The sequence below is a fragment of the Suncus etruscus genome, chromosome 14 (genome assembly GCF_024139225.1).
Source record: "Suncus etruscus isolate mSunEtr1 chromosome 14, mSunEtr1.pri.cur, whole genome shotgun sequence".
Classification (NCBI taxonomy): Eukaryota; Metazoa; Chordata; class Mammalia; order Eulipotyphla; family Soricidae; genus Suncus; species Suncus etruscus.
Window position 1 is genome coordinate 81,519,106 of NC_064861.1, and position 26,604 is coordinate 81,545,709.

At 52.8% G+C, this 26,604-nt stretch overlaps 2 protein-coding genes across 4 annotated transcripts; both read left to right on the top strand.

The window, feature by feature from the left end:
- Positions 1–1,660: 1,660 nt before the first annotated feature.
- KIRREL2 (kirre like nephrin family adhesion molecule 2) lies at positions 1,661–12,343 on the top strand. The gene is made up of 16 exons (XM_049787462.1): positions 1,661–1,706; positions 1,887–2,033; positions 3,400–3,549; positions 3,724–3,884; positions 4,571–4,721; positions 4,986–5,091; positions 5,176–5,324; positions 5,676–5,803; positions 5,885–6,017; positions 6,129–6,229; positions 6,525–6,744; positions 7,569–7,667; positions 7,931–8,034; positions 8,859–8,924; positions 11,871–12,021; positions 12,136–12,343. The coding sequence occupies exons 1-16, from the start codon at positions 1,661–1,663 to the stop codon at positions 12,324–12,326; spliced, it is 2,103 nt and encodes a 700-aa protein (XP_049643419.1). The 3' UTR covers positions 12,327–12,343.
- A 2,202-nt stretch (positions 12,344–14,545) lies between these two features.
- On the top strand, positions 14,546–24,244 carry APLP1 (amyloid beta precursor like protein 1). 3 transcript variants are annotated; one of them, XM_049786582.1, is made up of 17 exons: positions 14,546–14,734; positions 15,716–15,859; positions 16,724–16,856; positions 16,987–17,099; positions 17,298–17,431; positions 17,554–17,747; positions 19,068–19,198; positions 19,379–19,453; positions 20,109–20,267; positions 20,356–20,484; positions 21,466–21,565; positions 22,557–22,664; positions 22,906–22,932; positions 23,092–23,162; positions 23,364–23,426; positions 23,547–23,690; positions 23,787–24,244. In XM_049786582.1, the coding sequence occupies exons 1-17, from the start codon at positions 14,600–14,602 to the stop codon at positions 23,883–23,885; spliced, it is 1,959 nt and encodes a 652-aa protein (XP_049642539.1). In that variant the 5' UTR covers positions 14,546–14,599; the 3' UTR covers positions 23,886–24,244. The 3 variants fall into 3 exon arrangements, with proteins under 3 accessions (XP_049642539.1, XP_049642540.1, XP_049642541.1); XM_049786583.1 differs by having other exon boundaries at positions 22,909–22,932; XM_049786584.1 differs by lacking the exon at positions 22,906–22,932.
- The last annotated feature ends 2,360 nt before the right edge of the window (positions 24,245–26,604 follow it).

A 26,604-nucleotide genomic window follows, 5' to 3' on the forward strand; every position in this document is an offset into this window, starting at 1 on the left:
GGGAGTCAAGATCTCCCAACTCCTGGAAAAATAGCATAGCGGTAGGATATTTACCTTGCAGCAACCAACCCAAGGGGTGGGGGGTGGGGGCTGGATTCAAATCCCCCGAGCCAGCCAGTAGTGATTTCTGAGTGTAGAGCCAGGTGTGTGGCCCAAAAAAACAAATAAAATAAAATAAAATCCTAACTTCTCCCAAACTCGGGGTTCAGGCCACTAGCTTCCTCATCTACAAAGATCTGAACCCCCAAATCTTAGAATTCTGGGAATTTTCAAGCCCTTGCCCTTCACACACAAGAATCTAAGCTGAGGAATAAAGGAGCACCTGATGTGGACCCTCGAGTCCATCCAGGCTCAGGGATGTCTGGCCCAGGCAACCCCCTGAGGTCAGGGGACCTCAGCGGCTTGGGGTCCGCCCACCTGCCCTGCCAGCTGCGCAGCACACTCGGGGCCCGCAGCGTGGGAACGCCGCAGCTGGGCGACACGCAGCCGCCAGCACAAGCTGCGCGGTTCCCAGCCTCGCCGCCCGCTCCGCGCTGCGCGGGGGGCCGCCGCTGTCCCGTCGTTTCCTGGCAACCACTTGGGAGGGGGGCATGGGGGAAAGGGGGGGCCGGGCCGGGCAGTGCCTAGAATGGACTTGGGGGCCTAGGGGTTTGGGCTGCTGTATCTGAAGATGAGCCTTGTTTACAGCGGTGGTAACAAAGCAGGCACAAGAAATGATATATATTTTTATATCTGTTTTTGGATTTGGGGGGCCACACCCGGAGGGGGGGTGTTGCTCAGGGGTTTTTTACTCCTTGCACTCAGGACCCACTCACTCCTGATGGGGCTCATGCCACCACCATCTGGGGTGCCCAGGATCGAACCCAGAACGCAAAGTCAAGCCAAGCCCTCTCCAATGTGCTCTCGCTCCAGCCCCTAGAGACATTTTTTTTGAGGCTAGGTTTTTTTATGGGGTACGGGTGGAAAGAACTGACCCCCTCTTAGGAAGCGGGGTCTCGGTTATCTCTGGACACTCCGATGGCCTCTTTCTGACCCGCCAGCCTCCAGGGGACCAGCGGGCCTCGCCTCCCTAGGGCGCGGAAACAGGCGCGGTCCCCAGGGCACCCCGATATAGCTCTGTTTCCACTCCGCGTTCTGTTCCCTCCAGGACCTGGGGCTGAGCGAGTTTCTTCCACTCCCCCCTTCTTCCTCCTCCCTCTTCATCTCCAAGCACCCCCCCAACCTTCTCCGTCTCTGCACCCCGTTAGCCTGCAGGTGTCCAGCCTAGCCCGGACTCCCTCTTCTTCTCTCCTCTCCTCTCCTCTCCTGCGGGCCAGGTGTCCAGGTTCCCAGACCCCCATCGGGCCGGGGCACCCCGCGCGGGCCCGGCCCCATTCATCTGGCTCGGCGTCCGCGGGAGTTTCTCAATGGAAGGGGGCGGGCAGAGGCGGGGCGAGCGGGCTCCCGCCCTCCCGGGGGTCTCCAGACACCGACGGAGCCGGAGCCCAGCCCGCCAGTGCTTCGGAGCTGCGGAGCTGTCTCGAGCAAGAGCCGGACCCGAGATCGGGGGCTACGCGTAGGCTGGGAGGGTGCAAAGTGGTGGCAGGCACCTGCCCAGGAAGACGTTGGCAGGGGAAACTTGGGGCAAGTCGTCTGGATCTGGGGGGGCGACTCCTTAGGGATGCGCATCTTCATCCTTCTCCTCTTCTGCCTCGGAGAGAATGCAGGTACCACGGTGATGGAATATGGGGCGGGGGCTGGTGTTTACCAGTTGCTGCTTTGCTAGGGTGGATGTCTGAAGGAGGAGGAGAAAGAAGGTAGGGGGCCTGGATACTTGGTTGCTGGAAGAAGATGAAGCTCAGCTCTGGCTTGCCTGCAGCCCAGCCCTCCTCCCCATTTTTTCCTAGGTTCTCCACACTTTGTGCAACAGCCCGAGGACCTGGTGGTACTGCTGGGGGCCGAGGCTCGTCTCCCCTGTGCCCTGGGAGAGTATCGGGGGCTGGTTCAGTGGACTAAGGATGGGCTGGCTCTAGGGGGCGAAAGGGACCTGCCAGGTGAGACTGTTTTCTTTTTAGGAGGGGGTAGACCTAGTGGGGGGGGGGTTATCCTGGGGCGGGGCTGGAGCTGCGACTAAAGTTTCTACTTGATGCTTTCAAAATCGGGACACAGCTCTGTTAAATATTTGGGAGTTCTAGCAGTTTTTTTTTTTGGGGGGGTGGCCGTTACGGATTATTTTAATGATTATTACAAAATATTCTCAAATACAGAAAAGCCCTTAAAACACGAGTAGATTTGTCAATTTTATTTTATGTTATCTTATGGTTTGGGGGTAGCCCCTGGTGCTGCTCAGGGATTACTCTTGGCTCTGCAATTAAAGATTACTCTTGTCTGGCTTGGGAAAGTAAGAGATGCTGGCTATCGAACCCCAGTCAGCTGTCTGCAAAGCAAAGAGCCTACCATTGTACTATCTCTCCGGGCCAGATTTGCCAAGTTTAAAATAATGCTCTCTGGGGCCGGAGAGATAGCATGGAGGTAAGGCGTTTGTCTTTCATGCAGAAGGTCATCAGTTCGAATCTGGCTTCCCATAAGGTCCCCCGTGCCTACCAGGAGCAATTTCTGAGCATGGAGCCAGGAATTTTCCTTGAGCACTGCCGGGTGTGACCAAAAACCACAAAATAAATAAATAAATAAATAAATAAAAAAGATGCTCTGTAACCACTGCCCAGGTTCCCAGAGTCCCCCCTTGTACCTTCCCGTTTCAGCACACACATGCACACACACACACACACACACTCACTCACTCACTCACTCACTCACTCACTCACTCACTACAGAGGTAGAATCTAATCTTTTCTTGTTTGTTTTTGGGGGATCGCACCCTGCAGTGCTCAGGGGTTCTGCCTGGCTCTAAGCTCAGAAATCGCTCCTGGCAGGCTTCGGGGACCATATGGGATGCTGGTATTCGAACCACCATCCTTCTGCAAGCAAGGCAAATGCCTTACAACTGTGCTATCTCTCAGGCCCCGGGGGGCATCTAATCTGACTCTTTTCCCTTTTCTTTTAAAATTTGTGGACCATGCCTGGCTGTATTCAGGGCTTATTTCTGGCTCTGTGCTCAGTGAATCCCTATGTGGTTCCAGAGATTGAACCTAAATCTGCCACATCCAAGTATCCAAGGCAAGCGTCCTATCCATTGTACTATCTCTCCAGCCCCTAAGCTGACTCTCAGGGCAATTATTTTCTTGATTTTTTTTCCCCACTCTCATTTCAAAGAGTGCAGTGACTTGAACTTTGGAGATTAGCGTTCCTGGTCCAGCATCTGCTTCAGAAAGTGTCTTAATTATGTGGGACATATGGGTGTGGAGGCCCTGGGGGCAGGAAGCCAGAAAGGTGATGTGATCGTCTGTCCCCTGACTCCAGGGTGGCCTCGGTACTGGATATCAGGGAGTGGAGCCAGTGGTCAGCATGACCTCCACATTAGGCCAGTGGAGCTAGAGGACCAAGCATCGTACGAATGCCAGGCTTCGCAAGCGGGCCTCCGCTCCAGACCAGCCCAGCTGCACGTTCTGGGTGAGGAGCTGGTCTTCTTGTCCCTGGGGAGCCCTAGGGGATAACTAGTGTTGGGGGTGTGTGGGGGGGAGAGGATCAAATTTTAGGGAATCTGGAAGTGGTTGGCTAGGATTGATCAAATTAGGCTCTGGAGGGCCTAGGATTCAACTCTGATTCCTGATCCGTCCTCCACAGTGCCTCCAGAACCACCCCAGGTACTGGGTGGTCCCTCTGTGTCTCTGGTTGTTGGAATTCCTGCAAACCTCACCTGTCGGAGCCGTGGGAATGCCCATCCCTTTCCTGAGCTGCTCTGGTTCCGAGATGGGGTTCGGCTGGATGGGGCCACCTTCCGTCAGGTCAGGTCCAAGTCCCTTTGTCAACTCTTACCCATTAGCGGAAAGTTGGGGGCCAACTCAGGGCACAGGCTTATGGAGATGAGGAAGAGGCATGGTACAGCCCATTGGCCTGGATTACCCAATTTCAAATTCTGGCTCAGCAGTAGTTGATTGAGCTTAATTCTCTGTTCCTCGGTTTTCTTATCTATATAATGGGGATAATGGTAATATGCACCCATAGGGTAATTTGAGGGATTAAATAATGTGATGTTTATAATTGCTTAGAAAAGAGCCCATTATAATGAAAACACTATACAGGTGGTGTAATCAAAGTTATAATTCTGGGGCCGGAGAGATAGCATGGAGGTAAGGCATTTGCCTTTCATGCAGGAGGTCATCGGTTTAAATCCCAGCGTCCCATATGGTCCCCCGTGCCTGCCAGGAGCAACTTCTGAGCATGGAGCCAGGAATAACCCCTGAGCACTGCCACGTGTGACCCAAAACACACACACACACAAAAGTTATAATTCTTTTTCTGTTTGTTTTGTGGGCCATATCCAGTGGTGCTCAGCGCCTGGCTCTGCATCCCCAAATCACTCCTAGGGGACTGAATGGGGTGACAGGGATTTAACCCAGATTGGTCACTTACCTTGCAAGCTGCTCTCTGTATGATCTTTCATATCAATGTTGTTTTTCTTAATCTCCAGACGCAGCTGAAGGAAGAAACCACTGGGTTAGTTGAGAGCATCTTATACTTGACCCCTTCCAGCCAGGATGATGGCACCACCTTGGTCTGCCGTGCGAGGAATCAGGCCCTGCCCTCAGGGAAAGACACTGCCGTCACCCTGAGCCTGCAGTGTGAGTGTAGTTGGGTGCTTGATCCTAGTTGGAGGTCCCTAAACAAAGAGGGGCCTGGACTCCAGACTGAGGAAAGAAGGGGTGTAGACCTGGAGTCCCTGAAGGGCTGGAAGCTAGAGGCTTATATTCCTGGCTCAACGGGAAGATGGGACTGGGGATCCAGATTCCTGGGGGCAGAAAGACTGGGAATTGGACTTCTAGATCAGTCATGGAGGGGTCCCAAACCTCTGTCCATGCTGACCAATGAATGGCTCTCCTCCACAGACCCCCCAGTGGTGACTTTGTCTGCAGAACCACAGACGGTGCAGGAGGGACAGAAGGTCATCTTCCGGTGCCAGGCCACGGCCCAGCCTCCGGTCACTGGCTACAGGTGAGCACCCACTGGGGAGCAGGCATTTAGGGAGGACTGCAGGGGGAGGAGGGCTAACATTAACAGATGCCCCCTCTTCTGCAGGTGGGCAAAAGGAAGCTCCCCGGTGCTCGGGGCTCGAGGGTCAATTTTAGAGGTGGTGGCGGATGCCTCATTCCTGACCCAGCCGGTGTCCTGCGAGGTCAGCAACGCCGTGGGTAGCGCGAACCGCAGCACCGCGCTGAACGTGCAGTGTGAGCAGGGGTCGAGGGCGGGGCCGGGGCGGGGCCTGGTTGGAGAGGGGCGGGGCCTTATCGGACCTGGACGGGGCCTGGCAGGGCAGGGGCGGGGCTTTGTTGAACCGGGGCGTGGCGGGGGCGTGGCTATGACCAAGCAGGAGGACCAGGTCAGGGATGTGGTATGTATGCAGGATTGGGTGCAGGTGGGTCAGCGCCTATTTGCAGCAGAAATAGGACATAGGTGAGTGGAAAATCAGTAAGCAGTTCCAAGAGATCAGGGAAAGCTCACTTTGGATTTGGGGACTGATCCTGTATCAGAAATTTCAGAGCACCTCGCCCACATGACCTGCCCTTTCTCTCCTCCAGTTGGGCCAGTTCTGCAGGCCAAGCCCGAACCTGTGTCCGTAGATGTGGGGGAAGACGCCTCCTTCAGCTGTGCCTGGAGGGGGAATCCGCTCCCCAGGGTAACCTGGACCCGCCGTGGGGCTGTGCAGGTGAGATCAGAGCTGGAGTTCGTGACTAGCCGGCGGTGGACAAGGTTTCATGCGCGCCCTGATACCCCTTCCCCATCCCAGGTGCTGGCCTCTGGACCCACGCTGCTTATCCCGTCGGTGAAGACCGAGGATGCAGGCGTTTACGTATGCAGGGCTGAACCTGGGCTCTCGGGCCATGGGGGAGGCACCGCGGAGATCAGGCTGACGGTGAACGGTGAGGAATCTCGCTTCCCAGGCTCTGGGGTGCGTGGTTTGTCGAGGGGACCTGGTCTTGGGAAATGAGGAGAGTGGAGCCTCTCTGATGGGTCCGTAATCTCCAAACCAGCTCCTCCCATTGTGACTGCTCTGAGCTCCGCACCCGCCTTCTTGATGGGTCCTGCACGCCTCCAGTGTCTAGTCTTCGCCTCCCCCCTCCCTGAAGCCGTGGTAAGGAATTGTTCCCCTGTTAGCACAACCCATCCAAACCCTCAAAACTGCTGTCACCCGGCCGGAGTGATAATGCAGTGGGTAGTGCGTTTGCCTTGCAGGCAGCCAACCTGGGTTTGATCCCTGCCATCCCATATGGTCCTCCGAGCCTGCCATGAGTCATTTCTGATCTGAGTTTGGAATAAACCCTGAGTGCCACCAAGGGTGTGACCCTCCTGATTTTCTCCATACTCTGCAAATCCTCTTCCTACCCTGTGGCCTCCCTAATTTGTGCCTCCCTATCCCACCCCTCCAGGTCTGGTCTTGGGATGATGGCTTCCTCGAAACAGGGTCACAGGGCCGGTTCCTGGTGGAGACATTCCCGGCCCCAGCAGCCCTGGGGAGACAGGGCCCAGGCCTGATCTCCGTGCTCCACATTTCTGGAACTCGGGAATCTGACTTTAAACTGGGCTTCAACTGCAGTGCCCGGAACAGACTAGGAGAGGGAGGAGCCTGGGTGAGCCTGGATCAGAGAGGTGAGTCCCTTGGGTTGTGAACCCCTAAATCTCAAGATCCCCTCCCTGAGCCAAACACTCCAAACCTTGGGAGCCCTCAAGACTGAATTTCTTGAATCCTGTGACCCCCCTCAAAGAATAAGTTCCCCACAAGGAGAGAGTTCAACCCACTTTGAGAGACTCCAACATTAGAGGCCCCCAAAAATGGAATGCCCAAATATGGGAAATGGCAGAATAAAACTTTCAGAATCCCTAAAGTAGGCTGGAGGTATAAGTACAGCAGGCAGGGCACGTGCCTGGCAAAGGCTGACCCAAGTTTGATCCCTGGCACCCATATGGTCCCCTGAGCCCACCATGAGACATCCCTGAGCGGAGTTAGGCATAAGCCATGAGCTTTGCCGGATATGATTCCAAAACAAAGCCAAAAATAGGGCCCAGAGAGATAGCACAGCGGTGTTTGCCTTGCAAGCAGCCGATCCAGGACCAAAGGTGGTTGGTTCGAATCCCGGTGTCCCATATGGTCCCCCGTGCCTGCCAGGAGCTATTTCTGAGCAGACAGCCAGGAGTAACTCCTGAGCACTGCCGGGTGTGACCCAAAAACCAAACAAACAAACAAACAAAGCCAAAATAAGATTCCCTAGAGCCAGGGAAATTCAATTTATGTCACCCCAAATTTTATGAGCCCTTAAATCCAGGTGATCTCAAGCTAAAGGATGATAAGCCTTGGGAATCCCCAAAGGTACCTATGTTCAACTCTAGAGCTCTCTAGCACTGGTCCGAGCCCCTGCCCTCAGTCCCTCCGTATCCTGTTCCATCACCCCAAGACATCTATCTTCTCCCCACAGCTGTGGTGCCCTCTGTGCAGATCGTGGCTGTAGGGGTGGCTGCAGCCATCACCCTTCTTATAATCATCACAGGCTTGTCCCTCTGCTTCTGTCGCAATGGCAAAGGTCAGTGCCTGAGACTTACCTCTGGCTCTTCCTCGGAACTGGACCCTGGGGACCCTTTCTACCCTGCACAGGGCTGGGCTCCCCTTTAAGTCCTGGAACCCCAACTCTATCTCCTCAGAGACATACTCCTTGCCCTCTGAGGCTGGGATCTCCAACTTTCCTATATGATCGCCCTTTCCTCTCTTTTCTTGCTCCTGGGTCTTCCTCAACTGAGATACACCCATCACTTACCTCTGTCCACTTGTCCTTGGCCATAGCCTCTTTCTCTAAGCAAAAGAACCTGGTGCGAATCCCAGGCAGCAGCGACATCTCCAGTTCAAGGGGCCACGAGGAGGAAGAAATAGGAAACAGTGAAGAAAAGGTAGGATGATGTGGTTTTCAGATCCATGTGCTTCCAGAACCAAAGTGTAACCCAGAGGGGCTGGAGAGATAGGACAGTGGGAAGGTGGTTGATGTGTATATACAGCTGACTCAGGTTTGGTCCCCAGCACCCCATGCGGTCCCCAAGTACCACCAGGAGTGATCCCTTAGCATAAAGCCAGGAATAATCCCTGAGCATTGCTGGATATGGCCCCCAAACCAACCAACCAACAACCAACGAAATATAAAGTTAACCCAGGGCTGGAGAGAGAGTTCATGGGTTAAGGTGCTTACCTAGCATGTGACTGACCCCATTTTGATGCCTGGCACTACGTAGTTCCCCTAGAATAGAAATGCAAATAGTCCTCATGCACTGCCAGGTGTGACCCTAAATTATACCCCTCTAAAACATATATACTACTGGAGCAGTAGTATAGCAGGTAAGTCACTTACCTTGCATTAAGTCAACCCAGATTTCATCCCTAGCACTGCACGTGGTCACCCCATCAGGAGTGATTCCTGAGCACAAAGCCAGGAGTCAGCCCTGAGCACAGCCAGGTGTGGCACATACCTACACAAACCAACCAAATGTAATACCATATGTAACTCCCAGCACCAGCAGACTTTCCAATAGTTACGTTGGACCCAAATATCCCCACTACAGTGATTTTCTGAGCCAAATATGTCTCCAGGGCCTTGTTGTCATGAGTCCAGTTTCCAATTCCTAGATGCACTTGGACCCTCTTCCCTGACTCCCAACTCAAGGTTTGGCTCTGGGACAGGAGACTCTGACTATTTTCACTCACTGAGTATCTTCTCCCACAGGGAACCCCCGTGCACACAGACCACACTGACCTGGTCATGGACAAGAAGGGAACTCTGGAGACCAAGGTGAGTATTGGGAAGGGAGGGGCTCCCTTCTCTGCATCTCCACTTTTTTCCTTCAAAAATGGGACCTACCCCTACCACCACTGTTTTCCTGCCTCAGTTCCCATTTGTGTGCCTCTTGACCATGTCCACTTATCTGTCCTATTCTTGGCCTTCAGCTTTGCCCCAGAGCAGGTTCACTCTGTTTATATTGCCCTCTTCCACTTTAGCCTCCTGGGTATGTCTTCTTGGCTGACTTTCCCAAGTCCTTTCCAACACAATGGTATCCACACTGACCTCAGATCTCTCCAAACCTCTGGGGTCCCATCTTGGGAAGAGCAGAGCTCTTCTCTGTTTTTTCCACACCTAGTACATGCTTGGCCTGAAGTGCTCCTTCCTCCTTATTGACCTCCTTTCCTCCTGTAGAATAAAAATATAAAATATAATATCCACGAGTTGGGTGAGACCTCCCTAGGCACCATGTTTCTAACCCCTTAGGCCAGTGCTTCTCAATTATTTTCTGTCATGCACCCCTAGGAAGAAGAAAACATTTTTTGCGCCCCTCCCCTCGTGACTGTAAATAGTATCTTTATTAAAAAAAAAAAAACCTAGGGGCCGGCTTGGTGGCGCTAGAGGTAAGGTGTCTGCCTTGCAAGCGCTAGCCAAGGAAAGAACCATGGTTTGATCCCCCGGCGTCCCACATGGTCCCCCCCCAAGCCAGGGACAATTTCTGAGCGCGTAGCCAGGAGTAACCCCTGAGCATCAAACAGGTGTGGCCTGAAAAAAAAAACAAAACAAAAAACAAAAAAAACCCTTAACCTGCAAAACAAAAATATATAAAATAATTTGAGCTGATTTTTTCATCAGAGGTGATGTCTGGATGAATGGCTACAATGAGCACGTTTTGCAATGCATAGCTTTTTCGAAGCGGAATTTGAAGCAGAACACAGCAACTCTCAGCTCCAGAGACATAAACATGGGGCTTAGCTTGTTATGACAGTGTTTGCCGAGGTCAAATGCGCCCCCCTTTATGGAGCCCCACGCCCCACTATTTGAGAAGTACTGCCTTAGGCCAACAAATCTGATGAAGCAGGCTAGTGGTGTAGAAATAATACACAGCAGTTAGAAAACATATTCATTGGAGATATTTGTGGCTCTCTCTCTCTCTGCTATGTGCTTTCTCTCTCCTGCCCTGTGCTGCCTATCTGCCTTGTGCTCATTCTCTCCAGTACTGCCTATCCGCCAAGTGCTTGCTCTCTTACACACAGCCAGACTCTTTATTATCCAGAATACCACCCAGGGTGGGGGAAGACCCTGTAATCCAGGTGGGCTTTTACATACCAAAAGAAGAAGTTAGGGAAACAGGAAGTTGGAGGAAGAGTTACACCCTCTATCACTTCTCTGAACTCAGTGCAGACCTTCCTCATTCCAGAAAGCCTATGGCTTTCCTTTATATATATATATATATATATATATATATATATATATATATATATATATATATATATATATATATATATATATTTTTTTTTTGGTTTTTGGGCCACACCCGGTAACGCTCAGGGGTTACTCCTGGCTATGCACTCAGAAGTTGCTCCTGGCTTGGGGGACCATATGGGACACCGGGGGATCGAACCGAGGTCCGTCCAAGGCTAGCGCAGGCAAGGCAGGCACCTTACCTCTAGCGCCACCGCCCGGCCCCGGCTTTCCTTTTTATTGCCCTGACCATCCTGTCTGTGTGCCACCGACTACAGCCATGTCCTCTGTGCCTGACTGTCCTACCATACCCAAAATCATTCTACCTGTACTTTCCCTTCAAGTCCTACCAAATCTCCTCAGGTTCTAACATCCTAGTTAGACCCACTGCCAGGCTTTTCCCATCACAAACTCTCTTCTGGACTTTGACTCTGGGAATTTGCCTTTGACCCTTTGGCCTGGGTATTCATGAGAAGAAAGCCCCATTCATGGTCCTAACTAACCATTAATTGCAGCAGCAGCCCAGGATCTGACTCAGAATCACAGCCTATGGGCTCCTGGAATGTTGAATGAATGTCTTGGTCTCAGTTTCTCTTGTTCCTTGTACATCTTCTCCTCTCCACCTCCTAGCTGGCCTGTTGCACTTACCTCCTGTTCATTGACAGTTTGAATTATGATGCTATGCTTTTATGAAAGATCTACATTATGATTTGCGCTTGTAAACCAAAAGAATTAGAAGAGGATTTTTGTTTTGACCACAGAAGTCAAAAAGAACATTTTAGGGGGCCGGAACAGTATAGCAAGCAGTAGGGCATTTACCTTGCACGCACTAACCTAGGGCAGATTGCAATTTGATCCCCTGGCATCCCATATGGTCCCCCAAGCCTGGAGCGATTTCTGAGCACATAGCCAGGAGTAACCCTTGAGCACCACCAGGTGTGGCCGACCCTCCCCCCCCAAAAAAGAGAGAACATTTTAAATGTGTTCAGCATTTTTATTGTTGTTTTGGTTTGGGGACCACACCCAGTGGTGCTCAGGCTTACTCTTGTTTCTGCACTCATCACTTTTGGCAGATTCAAGCAACTATGTGGAGTGCCAGATGCCAGGGTTTGAACCTGGGTTAGCCTCATGCAAGGCAACATCTTCCCTGCAATATTATCCTCCAACCCTATTTATTAGCAGCCTAGTATTACTTTCTAAAGGCAATGAGTCATGATAGTGGCCCCACTATATCCCTTCCCCAGGAACTAATGCCTGTCCAACTGGGTATTGTGGCATTTCTGTTTTGACTTCCTTGGTGCTATTTTAAATTTTATGTGTTACTTGATATAATTAGGAAGGTTTTGAGGAAACCAACCTTTGTTTCCATATATATTAATGATAACTGCTTCTTTGCCTAGGTTCACCTCATGAAGAACTATGACTGGATCCTTAGGTCACAGTGTCTTTTCTTCTGTGACCCTCACCCCTTACAAATTCCATTTTTTCCTTCAGGACCCAACCAACGGTTACTACAAGGTGCGAGGAGCCAGTGTGAGTCCGAGCATTGGTGAAGATGCTGGAGGAGAAGGAAATTTCCTGCCTCCACCCACGCCCTCGGGACCTCCAGGAACTCCAACCTACCCTGACTCCAACACACAACTGGCAATGACCAACTTTCAAAGACAACACCAACTGGGACCCAACTTCCTCCCCCCATGCAATCCAGTGCCCCCATGCAGACCCTACCGAGATCGGACAAGCTATCTTACTACGTCACGCCTGGTACCCCAGTGCAGGCCCTACAGAGACCCAGCAGGCTCTCTCACTCTACCCCGGCCTCGAGATTTTACCAACTACATCAAACCCACAACATCTTTTGGGCTCCCAGATCTGACCCCTGGACCTCCCTGTTGCCCATATACTGCTTTTCCCACACCCAGTCACTCTCGTCTCCAGACTCATGTGTGACATTCTTCCAGCTGAAGAATTTGGGCCACAATGGATCCTCCTGATTTCTAAGGGACCACAAGTTGAACAGTTGATTGCATTACTCCTCAAGAATTGAACACTGGGGAGAAGGAAAGATGGTTTCAATGATCTGGGGCATCTTAGCCAAAGGGGATGCCCCCAGTGGGAATAAAGGGGAGTAAGGTACCCCCATGCTCCCCTATTCCATGTATAAGGTACTTAAGATGGCAAAGACAAGGGGTGAAGGTGATGACTAGGGACAGGGCTTCTAGACACTAAAAGATGCTGAAAGAATGGGGCCAAAGAGATAGCATAGCGGCATGGCGTTTGCCTTGCATGCAACCGACAGATGGTGGTTTGAATCCCAGCATCCCATATGGTCTCCCGTGCCTACCAGGGGCAATTTCTCAGCATAGAGCCAGGAGTAACCCCTGAGCACTGCCGGGTGTGCCCCCCCCACAAAAAAAAGATGCTGATAGAAGAAATTTCCTTCCCTCTCTCACCTTTTCTTTCTTTTTCTTCCTTCCCTCCATCCTTCCATTTATACTTCCTGCCTTTCTCATTTTTTTCTTCCTGCTTTATTTTCCTTTCTTATTTGGGGGAGGGCACATCAGGCAGTGCTCAGGGCCCTGTGCTCAGGAATTGCTCCTAATGATGCTCAGGAGATGTCATTTATGGTGCCAGAGATTGAAGCTGCACCTCCACTTGCAAAGCTCCATCTCCCCAAACCGAAGATCATAATCTCAGATGACCACCACACTGAGAGAGAAACATGGGAAGAGTAAAATGAACCCAAACAAGGTGCTGTTCTGGCTATTCCAGAAGGGTTTCTGCTTTAGCATTGGAATTGCAGTCAAATGGCTATTTTCTCCCTGAGAACACAGAAGACTTCCTGGATGCCTAAAAGAACCGTACCCAAGGAGGGAGAAGTGGGGAGGGAGAAGGAATGGGGAGAATCTCAGGGTGAGAAATTTATGTTTCATTAAAAAAAAAGTTTGAAAATGCAGAGTGTTTTAGGGATTCTAGGATTGCTCTCTATCAAGGGAGGAATTCATGGAACCTTCTCCAAGGCCCTTCCTCTATCCTGAGCTGTGAAGTGGCTGTTGGAGTGAAGCCACTAGGCTCCTGCTTTTTCTCTTTAGGCCTCCAGGCTCCCAAGTGGTGCTCCGGGATCCTTCCCTGTACTTCTTTTCCAAACAGATGGTGGCTCAATACAAAAGCCAAATGATGTAATGATAATTGGATTCTAGGGTACAGGGATTACCCAGGTGGCTTTGTTGTGCTTGGGGGACCTGCAGGTGTTCAGGAGACCACATGGTGCAAGGGGCCAACAGGCCAGGTGTGCACATGGCATACTCTAACCCCTGTGCTATCTTTCTGGCTTTTTCAGGCTTTGTTTTTGGGCCACACCCAGTGGTTCTCGGGTTACTCCTGGCTCTGCACTCAGGAATTATTCCTGGTGGGCTTGGGGTGCCAAATGGGATGCCAGGGATTGAACCCATGTTGGCAAGTGCCCTATCCACTGTACTATCACTCCACCCCCTTTCTTCAGACTCATAAATATACAGGGACAGGTATGCATAGATAGCACCCACCCAATTCCTTCCTGCCAGTTGAGAAAACAGTTCCTCGGGGGAGGCAGAAAATCAAAGAGTGAGAAAATAAAGATGCTTTAATGCTAGGGCACCCCTGGGTGTCCTGGTACTTGGGCAGAGCACCAAGCAGACCAACCAGGCAAAGTTGGACAAGGAGCAGGTTTCCCAACTGCTCCTTCAAGAAAGGACCACCAGGACTGGAGTGGGGCTCATGGATCCTTGAGCTCAGAATTTTAAAGAACAGATTCCTGGGGCCCAGGGGGGTTTAGGGTGAAAGGGCTGAGGGCTTGGCATTCTGGAGTTGATGAAGAAGGGCACTGGGGTTGCATCTTTGAAGGGGAGAAAGCAAGCTGGGGGTGGTGGGTGAGGGACTCAAGGGAGGACGCAGAATGCCCCAAACCCCCAGACTAGACGCTTGCGTGGGGTGGGACGCCTGGAGACTCTTTGGGGGAGCCCGGTGTAGGCTCCCCCTCGGGTTCCGGAGCTGCACGGGTCTGCGCAGAGCTGCCAACGCTATTGTCCTGGCGAGGAAGGCGGAGCCGGAGCGGGGCGGGGCCGGCGGCGCCGGCGCAGCCCGGGGGCGGCGGGGAGGAGGCGGCGGCGGCGGTGGCGCTGGGAGCTCCTGTCACCGCCGGGGCCGGGCGGGAGTGCAGGGGACCTGAGAGCGAGGGTCGGGACATGGGGCCCTCCAGCCCCGCTGCCCGAGGTCCGGGTGGCCGCCGGGGCCCGCCGCCGCTGCCGCTGTTGCTGCCACTGTTGCTGCTGCTGCTGCTGCGCGGGAGTCTGGCCGGTGGGAGCCCCGGCGCGGCCGAGGTGAGGCCCGGCCTGGTCCTGGGGGGTGAGGGTGGGGATGGGGAAGGGGTGCGATCGGGCCTGTGACCCCGGATGCCGACTGGACATGTCCAGGGCCAGAAAGCTCCTTCTTTCCAGCCAGATGATCGCCCCCCCAAGCGCCCCCCAAATGCACGCGCTCTGGATGAAGCCAGGAAGGAGTTCAGGCCCCGGCTCCCCGTTATCTGTCATCCTGCTTACCTACCCTGGGATCTGGCTTTTGCAGAGCTTCTGATACCAGAAGCGCAGCCCCTCGAGCCCTCAACATGGGGGATTCAGCCCCAGCCCCCCCCCACTTCCACCTGAATAGCAGACCCTCTCCATCTCTCCATCCAAGGCCAGCCAGGCACCCAGATGCCAGCCAGAATGCAGCCCCCGCCCACAGACAGCATCCTTTATCACCCATCCTACGAAGGTCCCCGCAGTTTTTCAGGATCCTGGAGTCCAGGCCTCCATCCACCCTCCCACAACTGTCCCCCCCAATATGTTAGCTAGCTAGCTGGCCAGCCCTCAAGGACTTGAGGATGCTCGAGCCCAGGCTTTGCAGGGCCCCAAAACCAGGCCTGGCCGTCTGTCTTTGCACCCGAGGATGGGGAGAGGAGGGGCCAGAGCGCTTGGTTGGGTTCTGGCCGCTTCCCCCGCGATTTCCATTTAACCCCTTCGGGCGGCGGGGCCCGGTGGAGGCGGAGCCTGTCTCCACGGCAACAAGGCCGCGAGCATCCCGAGGGACCCGGGTCGCCATAGCAACGGGAGAGCTGGGACGCTCCCAACCCCGGTGGGAGCTGTTTCCCGGGGAACGGTACCACCGTGGAAGCGAGCGAGTGGGTGCTCGGTGCTTGCTAGAAGGGGGCTGAGGCCGAGGCTCTGGATTCTAGGGGAGGGGGATAAAGAAGTGGGGAACCCAGATGCAATGCCCTCCACCCCACCCCACCCCCAGACGACTTCTTCCACCTTCATCCTTAGGCTCCCGGGTCGGCCCAAGTGGCAGGAATATGTGGCCACCTAACCCTGCACCGAGACCTGCGCACCGGCCGCTGGGAGCCGGACCCGCAGCTCTCCCGACGCTGCCTCCGAGACCCGCAGCGTGTGCTGGAATACTGCAGACAGGTGGGCGGGGTCCAGGGAAAAGGGGTTTCTGGAGGCACGGGTCACCCTCAAAGACATTAGACCGTGCCCCAATGCTGGGAGACTCGTCCTGGATACATGCAGGGGAGCCAAAGGGGGTTCGGCCTGCAACGAGGCAAGGCGCAGTTCAGAGAGGGCAGGGCCTTTTCCTAAGAAACTAGGGCAGGAGTGGGGGAGGATGGCGAAGAGCCACTAAAGAAAAGTGTTGGGGTGGGAGTGATAATAGCTCAGTGGATAGGTGTTTGCCTTGCTTGCATCCTGGGCGTCACGTCTGGTACCCACCCCCAGCACCACCAAGAGTCATTCTGGAATGCAGTACCAGGAGTAACCCCTGAGCCTCACCATGAGTGACCCCAAAACAAAACTAAAGCATCAACCCAAAAATGCCCAGTGAAGAGTGTAGGTGTGAAAGGGAAGACTCTACAGTTAGGTCTGAGTTGGGTGTGGCCTAAGGAGAGCTATAAGGAGGGATACAGACAAGAGCTTTGCGCCAGGGAAAAAAGGGGGAGCCCAGGGAGAGGGCGTGGAAGAGGGCAGAGCTACTAGGAAGGCTAAAGGCTTCTTCCTTGAGGTGGAGGTGAATGGAAAAAGTAGAAGACGCTGGAGGAGGATCAGAAAATATTAGAGGGGCTGAGTCTTGGGGTGAGGGTTGGGAAACCCCACTGGCAAGGGGGCAGGGCCTAAAGATGGGGCTTCTGGGAGAGCTACTGGAGGGTATGGCTGGTCCAATGAAGCAGAGCTTTGGAAATGCTGTCTTCATGGACACCAGAGCCTTGAAGAAGGATGTGGCCAGTGGAAGTGACACTGGCGGGACAGAGGACTGATGCTCTCCACTCTGTGCCCTAGATGTACCCGGAGCTGCAGGTGGCCCGCGTGGAACAGGCGACACAGGCCATCCCTATGGAACAGTGGTGTGGGGGTGCGCAGAGTGGCCACTGTGCCCATCACCACCATGAGGTTGTGCCTTTCCGCTGCCTACGTGAGTGACAGGTTGGGGAGGGTGGGAGATTGGGGAGAGCAAGGGTCTCCTGCTCTGGACAGCATTGGGGCTCTGATTACTTAGTATGGAGAGAGGCGGGTTTCTCACGCCAGTGCCTCCCATTCTGCAGCCGGTGAATTCGTAAGCGAAGCCCTCCTGGTTCCTGAAGGATGCCGCTTCCTACACCAGGAGCGTATGGACCAGTGTGAGAGTTCAACCAGGAGGCACCAGGAGGCACAGGAGGTCAGGACTGGGGACCCCCCCTCCACCCTCATGCCTCCCCCCAGAACTGAGGCTGTGAATTCCCTTGCACCTTCCTCACTCTTGAACCCATGAGTCAGGGCCCCTGGAGGAGGAGCAGGAATACAGGCTCTCGGGCCCCATGCTCTGCACTTTCAGGCCTCTTCAGCCACAATCCTGCCCATGCTCCTCCTCCCACAGGCCTGCAGCTCCCAGGGCCTTATCCTGCATGGCTCAGGCATGCTCCTGCCCTGTGGCGCCGATCGCTTTCGAGGTGTGGAGTATGTGTGCTGTCCTCCTCCTGTGACTTCCGATCCATCTGGGGCAGTAGGCGGGTAAGTGGGGACCAACCACCCCCTCTATCTGCCCTAAAGCTCCTGAGGCAAGAGGTGGAATCCAGGGCTGGGGATCCTGAGCTTGGCTTCTTACCCCCTCTGGTCTTCTCCTGCTCCTTCAGGGACCCCTCGACCCGGTCCTGGCCCCCAGGGAGCAGAGTAGAGGGGGGTCAGGATGAGGAAGAGGAGGAATCCTTCCTACAGCCAGTCGATGACTACTTCGTGGAGCCCCCAGAGGCTGAAGATGAAGAAGAAGAGGAGGACAGGGTTTCCCCCTCTACCGCAAGCTCCCATACTCCCGCGGGGGTCAGCAAAGGTGAGGAGTCTCAAACCTGGCTTGGCAGAGGGGGCTCTATGGTAGGGAACTATCAGGGAGAGGCAGAGTGGAGGTGGATGGAGGGGAGGACTGTCCCTCTAGGTGAAGGAAGGAAGGAAGGGCTGGCCTGTGAAGAAAACAAAGGGTAAGAGTGGTCTGAGACTATCTGGAAATGGAGGGACATTTGATAGGCCCTAAGGATTGTTTGGGGGAAGCTCAGAGAAGGGTGTCATGGAGTTCCAAATTCTGCAAAACAAGCCTCCTCTGTAACTCCATCTCCTAAAATGCCAGGTAGCAGCTCTTGCTAGAGTGGCTACAGGACTGTAGAGCTCTAGGAGAGATTGATGAGTTAAAGGGGCCAAAGAGCTAGTACAGAGATTAGTTAAAGTGCTTGCCTTAACTACATCTAACTCGGGATTGATCCCTGGCACAAGCAAATATATAGTTCCTGAGTACAAAGCCATGAATGATCCCTGAGCACAGAGCAAGGATTAAACCCTGACCACTGCCATGTGTGCCTCCCCCCCCCCCCAAAAAAAAAATAAAGTTAGAGCCCATGTGATAGCAGGTAGGGCATTTGTCTTGTATGTGACTGTCCCGGACATCCCATATGGTCCCTAGATCCCAGCAGGAGTGATTTCTGAGCACAGAGCTAGGAGTAATAGGTAGGGCTCAAAAACAAACGGAAGGAAGGAAGGAAGGAAGGAAGGAAGGAAGGAAGGAAGGAAGGAAGGAAGGAAGGAAGGAAGGAAGGAAGGAATCCCGGAGAGATAGCACAGCGACGTTTGCCTTGCAAGCAGCCGATCCAGGACCAAAGGTGGTTGGTTCGAATCCCGTGTCCCATATGGTCCCCCGTGCCTGCCAGGAGCTATTTCTGAGCAGACAGCCAGGAGTAACCCCTGAGCACCGCCGGATGTGGGCCAAAAACCGAAAGAAAAAAAAAAAAGAAAGAAAGGAAGGAAGGAAGGAAGGAAGGAAGGAAGGAAGGAAGGAAGAAAGGAAGGAAGGAAGGAAGGAAGGAAGGAAGGAAGGAAGGAAGGAAGGAAGGAAGGAAGGAAGGAAGGAAGGAAGAGAAAGGGAGGGAAGGAGGGAGGGAGAGAGAGAAAAAGAAAGAAGGAAAGAAGGAAGGAAGGAAGAAATGAAACAAAGAAAGAAAGAAGGAACGAAGGAAAGAAAGAGAAAGATAGAAAGGAAGGAAGGAAGGAAAGAAGGAAGGAAAAAGGAAGGAAGGAAGGAAGGACAGAAGGAAAGAAGGAAGGAAGGACAAAGAATGATGACTGGAGATGGCTTCAGACTCACCCAATTATTTCTGGCTCTCAGTGACTCCTACCCCAAGGCCCACAGATGGAGTGGACGTGTACTTTGGCATGCCAGGAGAAATCAGTGAGCATGAGGGGTTCCTGCGGGCCAAGATGGATCTGGAGGAACGTCGGATGCGCCAGATTAATGAGGTGATGATACCAAGGGGCTCCAGATTCCCCTCAATACCCAACACCTCAGGGAAACCCCTTAGGGACACATTGATTCAATTCTTCCCCAAATCTCCCAAGCCCTTCTCTACTCCCAGGTCTGAGATTTTTGAAGAGGGACTCTGGGTAGATTCTAGGATCCTAACACTCCCCTGCCTACAGGTGATGCGTGAATGGGCCATGGCAGACAACCAGTCCAAGAACCTGCCTAAAACTGACAGACAGGCCCTGAATGAGGTAGGACAAGCTCTAGCAGGCGCTTCTGGTAGGGGCTCATTAGCAGGGCACCCCTGGTTCCAGCCTGGCTCACACCTTCCTACTTTCTAGAACTCCTCTGGCCCCATCCCTATATTTGCCTCCACCCTGCTTGGTGCCCTATAATAGCTTCTTGCTTCTCAGCTTGGTCCTCTTTCCCTCTGTCTTCATTTGATCCCCAGCTCTGAGGGTTGGTTCTGGAATCTTCTCCCAAGCTATTCCCCTGCAGCTACTGGCCTCTCAGCCTCTTAAATCCTAAGTCCCACCACCTGACCCTAACCCTCTAACCTCACTTTTACTCAGTCCTTCCTTGGTCCCTTTGGAACTCTCATTACGTAAGGCCTCAGCTTAGTCCCATCTCCAACTGTTGTTCTCGCCCTTTATCTCACATAAGCAGGGTCTAGGTCTGTGAGGCCCTAATCAGGCCCAAGTACAAGTCTGTCATACTTGTCCCTTCACCACTCTGGTCAACATCCCGACTCTAGTCCTACCGGAAGTTGCCTTCACCCAGGTTCAGACCCAATGCTCCACCCCTCCCCTTAGCCCATTAATTAGCCCTGCCCCACCAGACACCCCAGCCCACCCAGACTTTCCCCCCTCTTTACCCTTCCCACTCCTATGTCCACCTCCTTGCCAGCACTTCCAGTCGATTCTGCAGACCTTGGAGGAGCAGGTGTCTGGAGAGCGACAGCGCCTGGTGGAGACTCATGCCAAGAGAGTCATCGCACTCATCAATGACCAGCGTCGAGCTGCCCTGGAAAGCTTCCTGGCAGCTCTGCAGGGGGACCCACCTCAGGTGTTTGGGGCTGATGGAACCCACAGGCCCTGGGTGAGGGAGGGGAAAGGGTGGGGACAGGTCTGGTCAACCTCTGTTGCATCCACAGGCAGAGCGTGTCCTGCTGGCCCTGCGGCGCTACCTGCGAGTGGAGCAGAAGGAGCAGAGACACACGCTGCGCCACTACCAGCATGTGGCTGCCGTGGATCCTGAGAAGGCCCAGCAGATGCGCTTCCAGGTACCCATCTTCTTCTGGTTCCCAGTTCCCTGCCCTCCCTCAGACTCTCCTCATGTCCATCAGAACCTCCTTTTGTCCTCAAAGCCCCTTTCATCTTTTAAAACTCTTGGTTTGGGATCACATCCAGCGTTGCTCAGAGCTTACTCCTGGCCCTGCACTCAGGGATCACTCCAGGTGGTACTTGGGGACCATATGGGATGCTGGGGATTGAACCCTGGTCAACCATGTTCAAGGCAAGTGCCTTGCCCACTGTGCTATCTCTCCAGCCCCCTGAAAGCCCTCTTAATGCCTCAGAACTCTCTCTAATCCCTTCCATCCTTACCTTCTACCCCAGAAACTGTCTGGCTCCACTTCACTGCCCTTCCCACACACTGTACCTTTGGCCATCCACTTTCTGTTCCTGGGATTTTTATGTCCTTTGCCAGAATCCCCTCCTGTGTCTTGAATCCTGTTTCTGCCCCTCAACTCTTCTTTCTTCTTTTTTTCTCCTAATTAGCTCCCTTCCCCACCTTTTGTGCCCTTAGATTCTAATTCTTTTTGTCCTCAAATATTGTATTCCATGTTCTTGAACTTCAAGCCTTGCCCCTGAACACATCTTTTCCATATGACCTTCCAATCATCCTTCTCTGAAATCCCTTAGATCTCATTTATTTTCTTCAGACCCTATTTTCTGCCCTCTATCCTGCTCACCTCTGCTCCCTGCCCATTTGCTGGGCTCATCCTGCCTCCATGCACTTTTCTAGCACCTATTTCCTTTCCTTCTACTACCCCTCCGTCCCAGCTTCTCACTTCCTGCCTTCCTTACATCATTCTCTTCACTCTCAACTCTGCTTCTTCTCCAGTTTCCTTCCTCCTATAGCTCAATTCCTTGTGATCTACTTCCTGTAAATGATCTGTGCTACTTTCTCTTGGATCCTGGTGAGCTTTGGGCTGCCTCAGTTTCCCCATCTCTAGCTCCCCCTGACCAGTTTATCCCTACAGGTCCAGACTCACCTGAGAATAATCGAGGAGAGGATGAATCAGAGCCTGGGGCTTCTTGACCAGAACCCTCACCTGGCTCAGGAACTGCGACCCCAGATTGGTGAGTACCTCTGACTTCTGACCCCAGCCTATGACTCCCCCTTTATGGTCAGTTAGCTATTCACGTGTAACTCCAAAACTCAGTGACTTAATTTGATCATTTTTTAAAAATGTGTTGAAAGATACTTTTAGTGGTACTCAGGTATTTCTCCTGGTTCTCCTCAGGGATCATTCCTGGTGGTGTCAAGGGAATCCTGTGGGATAATGAGGATTGAACCTGGGTTGAGGGGAGTAAAGCGAGATCGACCACTTGCCTTGCATGTACTAGACTGAGTTGGTTTGAACCTTAGTATTCCAGATGGTCCCCCAAGTAATCCTGAGTGTAGAACCCCTGTGCATCACTGAGTTTGTCCCCCCAAAAATAACCTGGGTTGGCACATGCGAAGCAAGAGCTCTACCTGCTATACTATTCCTCTGACCCTGATCACTTTCTTGGCTCCTCACTTTACCGTCTTTTCTGGAAGAATCCAGATGGGTTCTTGTATTAGTCTGTCTCTGGGTGCTGCTCCTGCACCCAATAGTCCAGCAGGCATCTGCATTGATGGCAAATGAACAAGGAGCTGGGACCCTGGCTTGGCAGGAGTCTGTCTTTCTCCACATGGGCTCACAGCCACACCTGTCCAGGACCCTGTGCATACCCATCATGCACTTTCTACATGACAGAAGTGTGAAAGCAGAAGTTGCTGGGCCTTCTTCCAGCCTGGGCCCCCAGTGATTGGTAATGCAAGTGCATTTAAGGAAAGTACTAGAGAAATTGTGACCCACAGCAGCCCTCAGGCCTGTGGGCAAATTCCTTTCTCCTTTCCCAGAAGGCCCTTCCCTTAAAACTCTCTCCTCTGTCATTCCTGTCAGCAGGGCCTCATCCAGCTTCTCACCCCACCCCCAGATCACATTTGGCTGCCCCCATCCACCCTTCTGTTAGGGTGCCACTGTGTTTTGTGGCATCTCCGAGCTCCTCAGAACCTCAATAACCCTCTGTCCATTCCCTTCAGAGGAGCTTCTCCGCTCTGAACACCTGGGTCCCAGTGACTTGGATGCACCTGTCTCAGGGGGTAGCAGTGAGGACAAGGGTGGGCTGCCATCTGTGGAGTCCAAGGACGGTGAGTTAGCCTGAGTCTCTCCACCTCAGACACTGGTGGAGGGAGAACCCCCAACTTCAACTCTAATCCTTCAAAATCTGGGCATGCCTTGGCCAGTAGAATGAGGGGGAGAGGATGGTACAGAATGAAGGTGGGGAGGCCTCTGTCACACCTGGATCCTCCTCCCTCGGTCCCTGGGAGGGTCTCTGTCCCCTTTTTCCATGGTGTCCTCCTCTCTTCACTGTTGCATCGGCCTTGCCAGCAGAGTCCTCCACGGTCTTTCCAAAAGGTAAGTCTCACAGAGCAGGCCCCAGCCACTTACTCCCGGGCCCTTATACTGGATACCCCGGACTTCTGGGATGGGGCCTGGTATTCCTGTGGGCCCCCCTCCTCAGGTGGGGTTGCACTAGTCTCAACTTTGAAGAATGAGTTGGGACTTGTGGGTTAGGGTCCACAGAACAAGATCCTGCCTCCCCCGAGAAAGAGAAGCCATCCCCATCCGAGCAGAATGAGCGAAAGGTGAGCCCCTCAGAGCTGCAGGCTGCTGAGAGCTGGAGTGGGGGGGGGGGGCGGGTCTCCTGGACTGAGGGAAGAGAGGACCAAGCCTGGAAACTCAGGACTCAAAGAAAGGAAGTTGCTGGGGGAGGCACTCTTGTACCCCAGGGGAAGGGGAGACTGGGGCCCAGACTTCTGTCTCCTGAGATCTCCTGCTTCCCCCAGGTGAATGTGTCTGTTCCAAGGGGATTTCCTTTCCATTCATCGGAGATTCAGAGAGATGAACTGGTAAGAGGAGGAATGTTCTGGGTGGCCAGGGGGAGAGGTCAGAGGTCAGCAGCTAGGTCATGACCCCCAAAGCCACTTTAGACCTCCACATGGCCCTTGCCTCATCTCTTCTCCCTGCAGGCACCCGCGGGGACAGGCGTGTCCCGAGAGGCTGTGTCGGGTCTGCTGATCATGGGTGCAGGCGGGGGCTCCCTGATCATTCTCTCCCTGCTGCTCCTGCGAAGGAAGAAGCCCTACGGGACCATCAGCCATGGGGTGGTGGAGGTGAGAGGCCCACAATGTGTGTCGGGAGCAGTTCTGCAGGCAAGGCGAGGCATGGCCCAGCCACAGTGCTCTGAGCTGGCCCCCCACCCATCACAGGTGGACCCCATGCTCACCCTGGAGGAACAGCAGCTACGGGAGCTACAGCGTCACGGCTATGAGAACCCCACCTACCGCTTCTTGGAGGAACGACCCTGAACCTCTCCCCACCACCCCCATCCCTGCGGCCAAGCCCAGACCTTCCCTCTTCCTGGAGCCCTCCAGCATCCCACATTCTAACCTGGGGGAAGGGACACCAAAAAGTTTCATTTCACACCCTTTCAAGGGGGGACTGACTTTCCCCTTTTCCAATTCCAAATGGCATCCTGAAAAAAAAAAATCTCCAGGTATTCCCAGCTGCTCCCCCGCTTGGCACCTCCTGTCTTTAATTTATCTCGTAACTTAATTTATTGTTCTTTAAGGTGACCGCCAGCTGGGTCCCAGTGTCTGTTGTTCCCTGGAATTCACTGTCCCACTTTGTCCCCCACTAACATCCAATAAAGCCTTTTTCCCCACCAGGCCAGCCTGAGTCTCTGTGTTTTGGAAGCAAAGTTCAGGACGCTGGTGTCCAGCCCTGCCCTCTCTCTCTCACCTCCTCCTCCTGCCTGTGGGATTTTATTTATTTATTTATTTATTTATTTATTTATTTATTTATTTTTGTTTTTTGTTTTTTGTTTTTTTGGGCCACACCCAGTAACGCTCAGGGGTTACTCCTGGCTATGTGCTCAGAAGTTGCTCCTGGCTTGGGGGACCATATGGGACACCGGGGGATCGAACCGCGGTCCGTCCAAGGCTAGCGCAGGCAAGGCAGGCACCTTACCTTTAGCGCCACCGCCCGGCCCCGCCTGTGGGATTTTAACATGTGCCCAGTCCTGTGGGAAGGGCGCCATTGGCCAGGGTCAGGGACTGGGTTCAACTGTTTAGAACTTGGAGCTTTCCATGGTGCTGAACACGTCACTGCAACTTCCGGTCTTCTGTCCTGAGTTCCAAGATGACCTAAGGAGACTGCATTCCTACAGGCTCGCCCACCTTTTGCTCCTAACGCTCACTCACAGCATCCATTGCCAACCTGAGAACCCAGCACATCTGGGCATTCTGAATCATTCTTCCCATCCCCCGATCTTTAGTCTTGTCTTAAGGAGGCGACAGGACTCCCCCCTGCAGTGGCAGAGAAGCTTGTGTGCAAACACAGAGATTTATACCTCCCCACTGTGTTATGCTGTATGTTGCCTGTCCCAAGAGCCTTGTTACAAGAATTCAAGGGTTCTGACCTGGGATGTTTCTCAGTGGTAAAGTGCTTGTCTGGCATTGTATCAGGCCCTGAGTTCAATTACCCAGAATTGAAAAAAAGAAAAATATTAATGTCAAGGGCTAATACTTATGGTGAGGTTAGAGATGGGTTTGCTATGTCATATAGTGGTTGGATAAATTTTAAATCGGCATGCTGGCTAACAGAGACATGTGTGCTGTGCCTCTCTCCCTGTGCCAATCGCCAGAGAGTTTCACATAATGGGACACGGAATTATTGCTTGTATCATCATGATGTAAGTACTAGGACTGTCCTCATTCATAGATTAGAAAATGGGGATAAGGGGCAATAGTATAGCAGGTAGATGCTTACCTTGCACATGGCAGAAGTTCTATCTCCTTCACCACATTGGTCCTGTCAGTCTAGTCAGGGGTGATCCCTGAGTGCAGAGTTAGGAGTAGGTGTGGTACCCCCCCCCCAAAAAAAAAGAGAAAAGAAAGAAAATGGGAATGACAAATAACATCATTTGGTTGGAAAGATGTATAGTTGGTAGGGCTCTTATCTCCCTGGCATCCCACCCAGATTCAATCCCTAGAACTATATAATGTCCCTTGAACTCTGCAAGGAGTGATCCTGAGCACAGAGCAAGGAGTAAGCCCTGAACTCTGGGTGGCCAGGTGTGCACCCCAGAAAGCAATGCATGTTTTTGCATATTTTCATGGGCCTCAGGTCACCATCTAAGAAGTGTTGAAGGTAGAGATTCATCTCAAGCAGCTTGACTCAGCACCCATCTTCCTGCCATCACTTACATTCAGGTTATGCCCTGCCAAATTCCAAGTGACAGTTAGGAATAGGCCAAGGAGATAATTCAAGTGGCAGAGCATATGCCTAGCTGTCACTGCTGGATCCTTGTCACTGCATCACTCACCGTAGCATTACTAAGTGTAGCCCTGGAGGCCACCCAGAATCACCAGGCACCACCAGACAGAACACCACTGGGAGTGATTCTGGAACCACTCAAGCATTGCTGGTGGTGACCTCTCCAAACTAGCAAAAAAGCTGGGGACCAAAGGAATAATATAGGGGTTAAGGTGCTTGCCTTACATGAGGCTAAATCTGATGTCTGACTGCACAAGACCTCCAGAATTCAACCAGGAATGATCCCTGGGGACAGACTCAAGAGTAAACCTTAACCATTGTCTAGTGTGACCCCAACACATGCATAATCCAAATCATACCACTCATCTCCAAAATATAGTCTATTTGCATTTTTACATCTTCCCAGCAGTCGGCAGTAATGTACCATAGTCTATTGTGAACAGAGCAGTTTTCTGACAGATGGCAGGGGAGCACTGATTTCTAATTTGCCCAAAGGACCAATGAGTTCTTGCTGGCTCTTTGTAATCTATACACATGTATATATAGGTCAAGAGTATTAAATAGAGATCTGGTAGCGACTAGGAGGATGTCCCTAGGATGCAAGCTGGATATAATGAATGTCACCACTTCACAGAGAACCCAGTTTGCGAATTCCCTGCCGTTAGTAAGATTGTTAGTTGTACTCGAAGTATCTAGCAGAAGTCTACAAGGAATAAGAAGAAATGATAATTAGAAATCAACTGGGAAAAG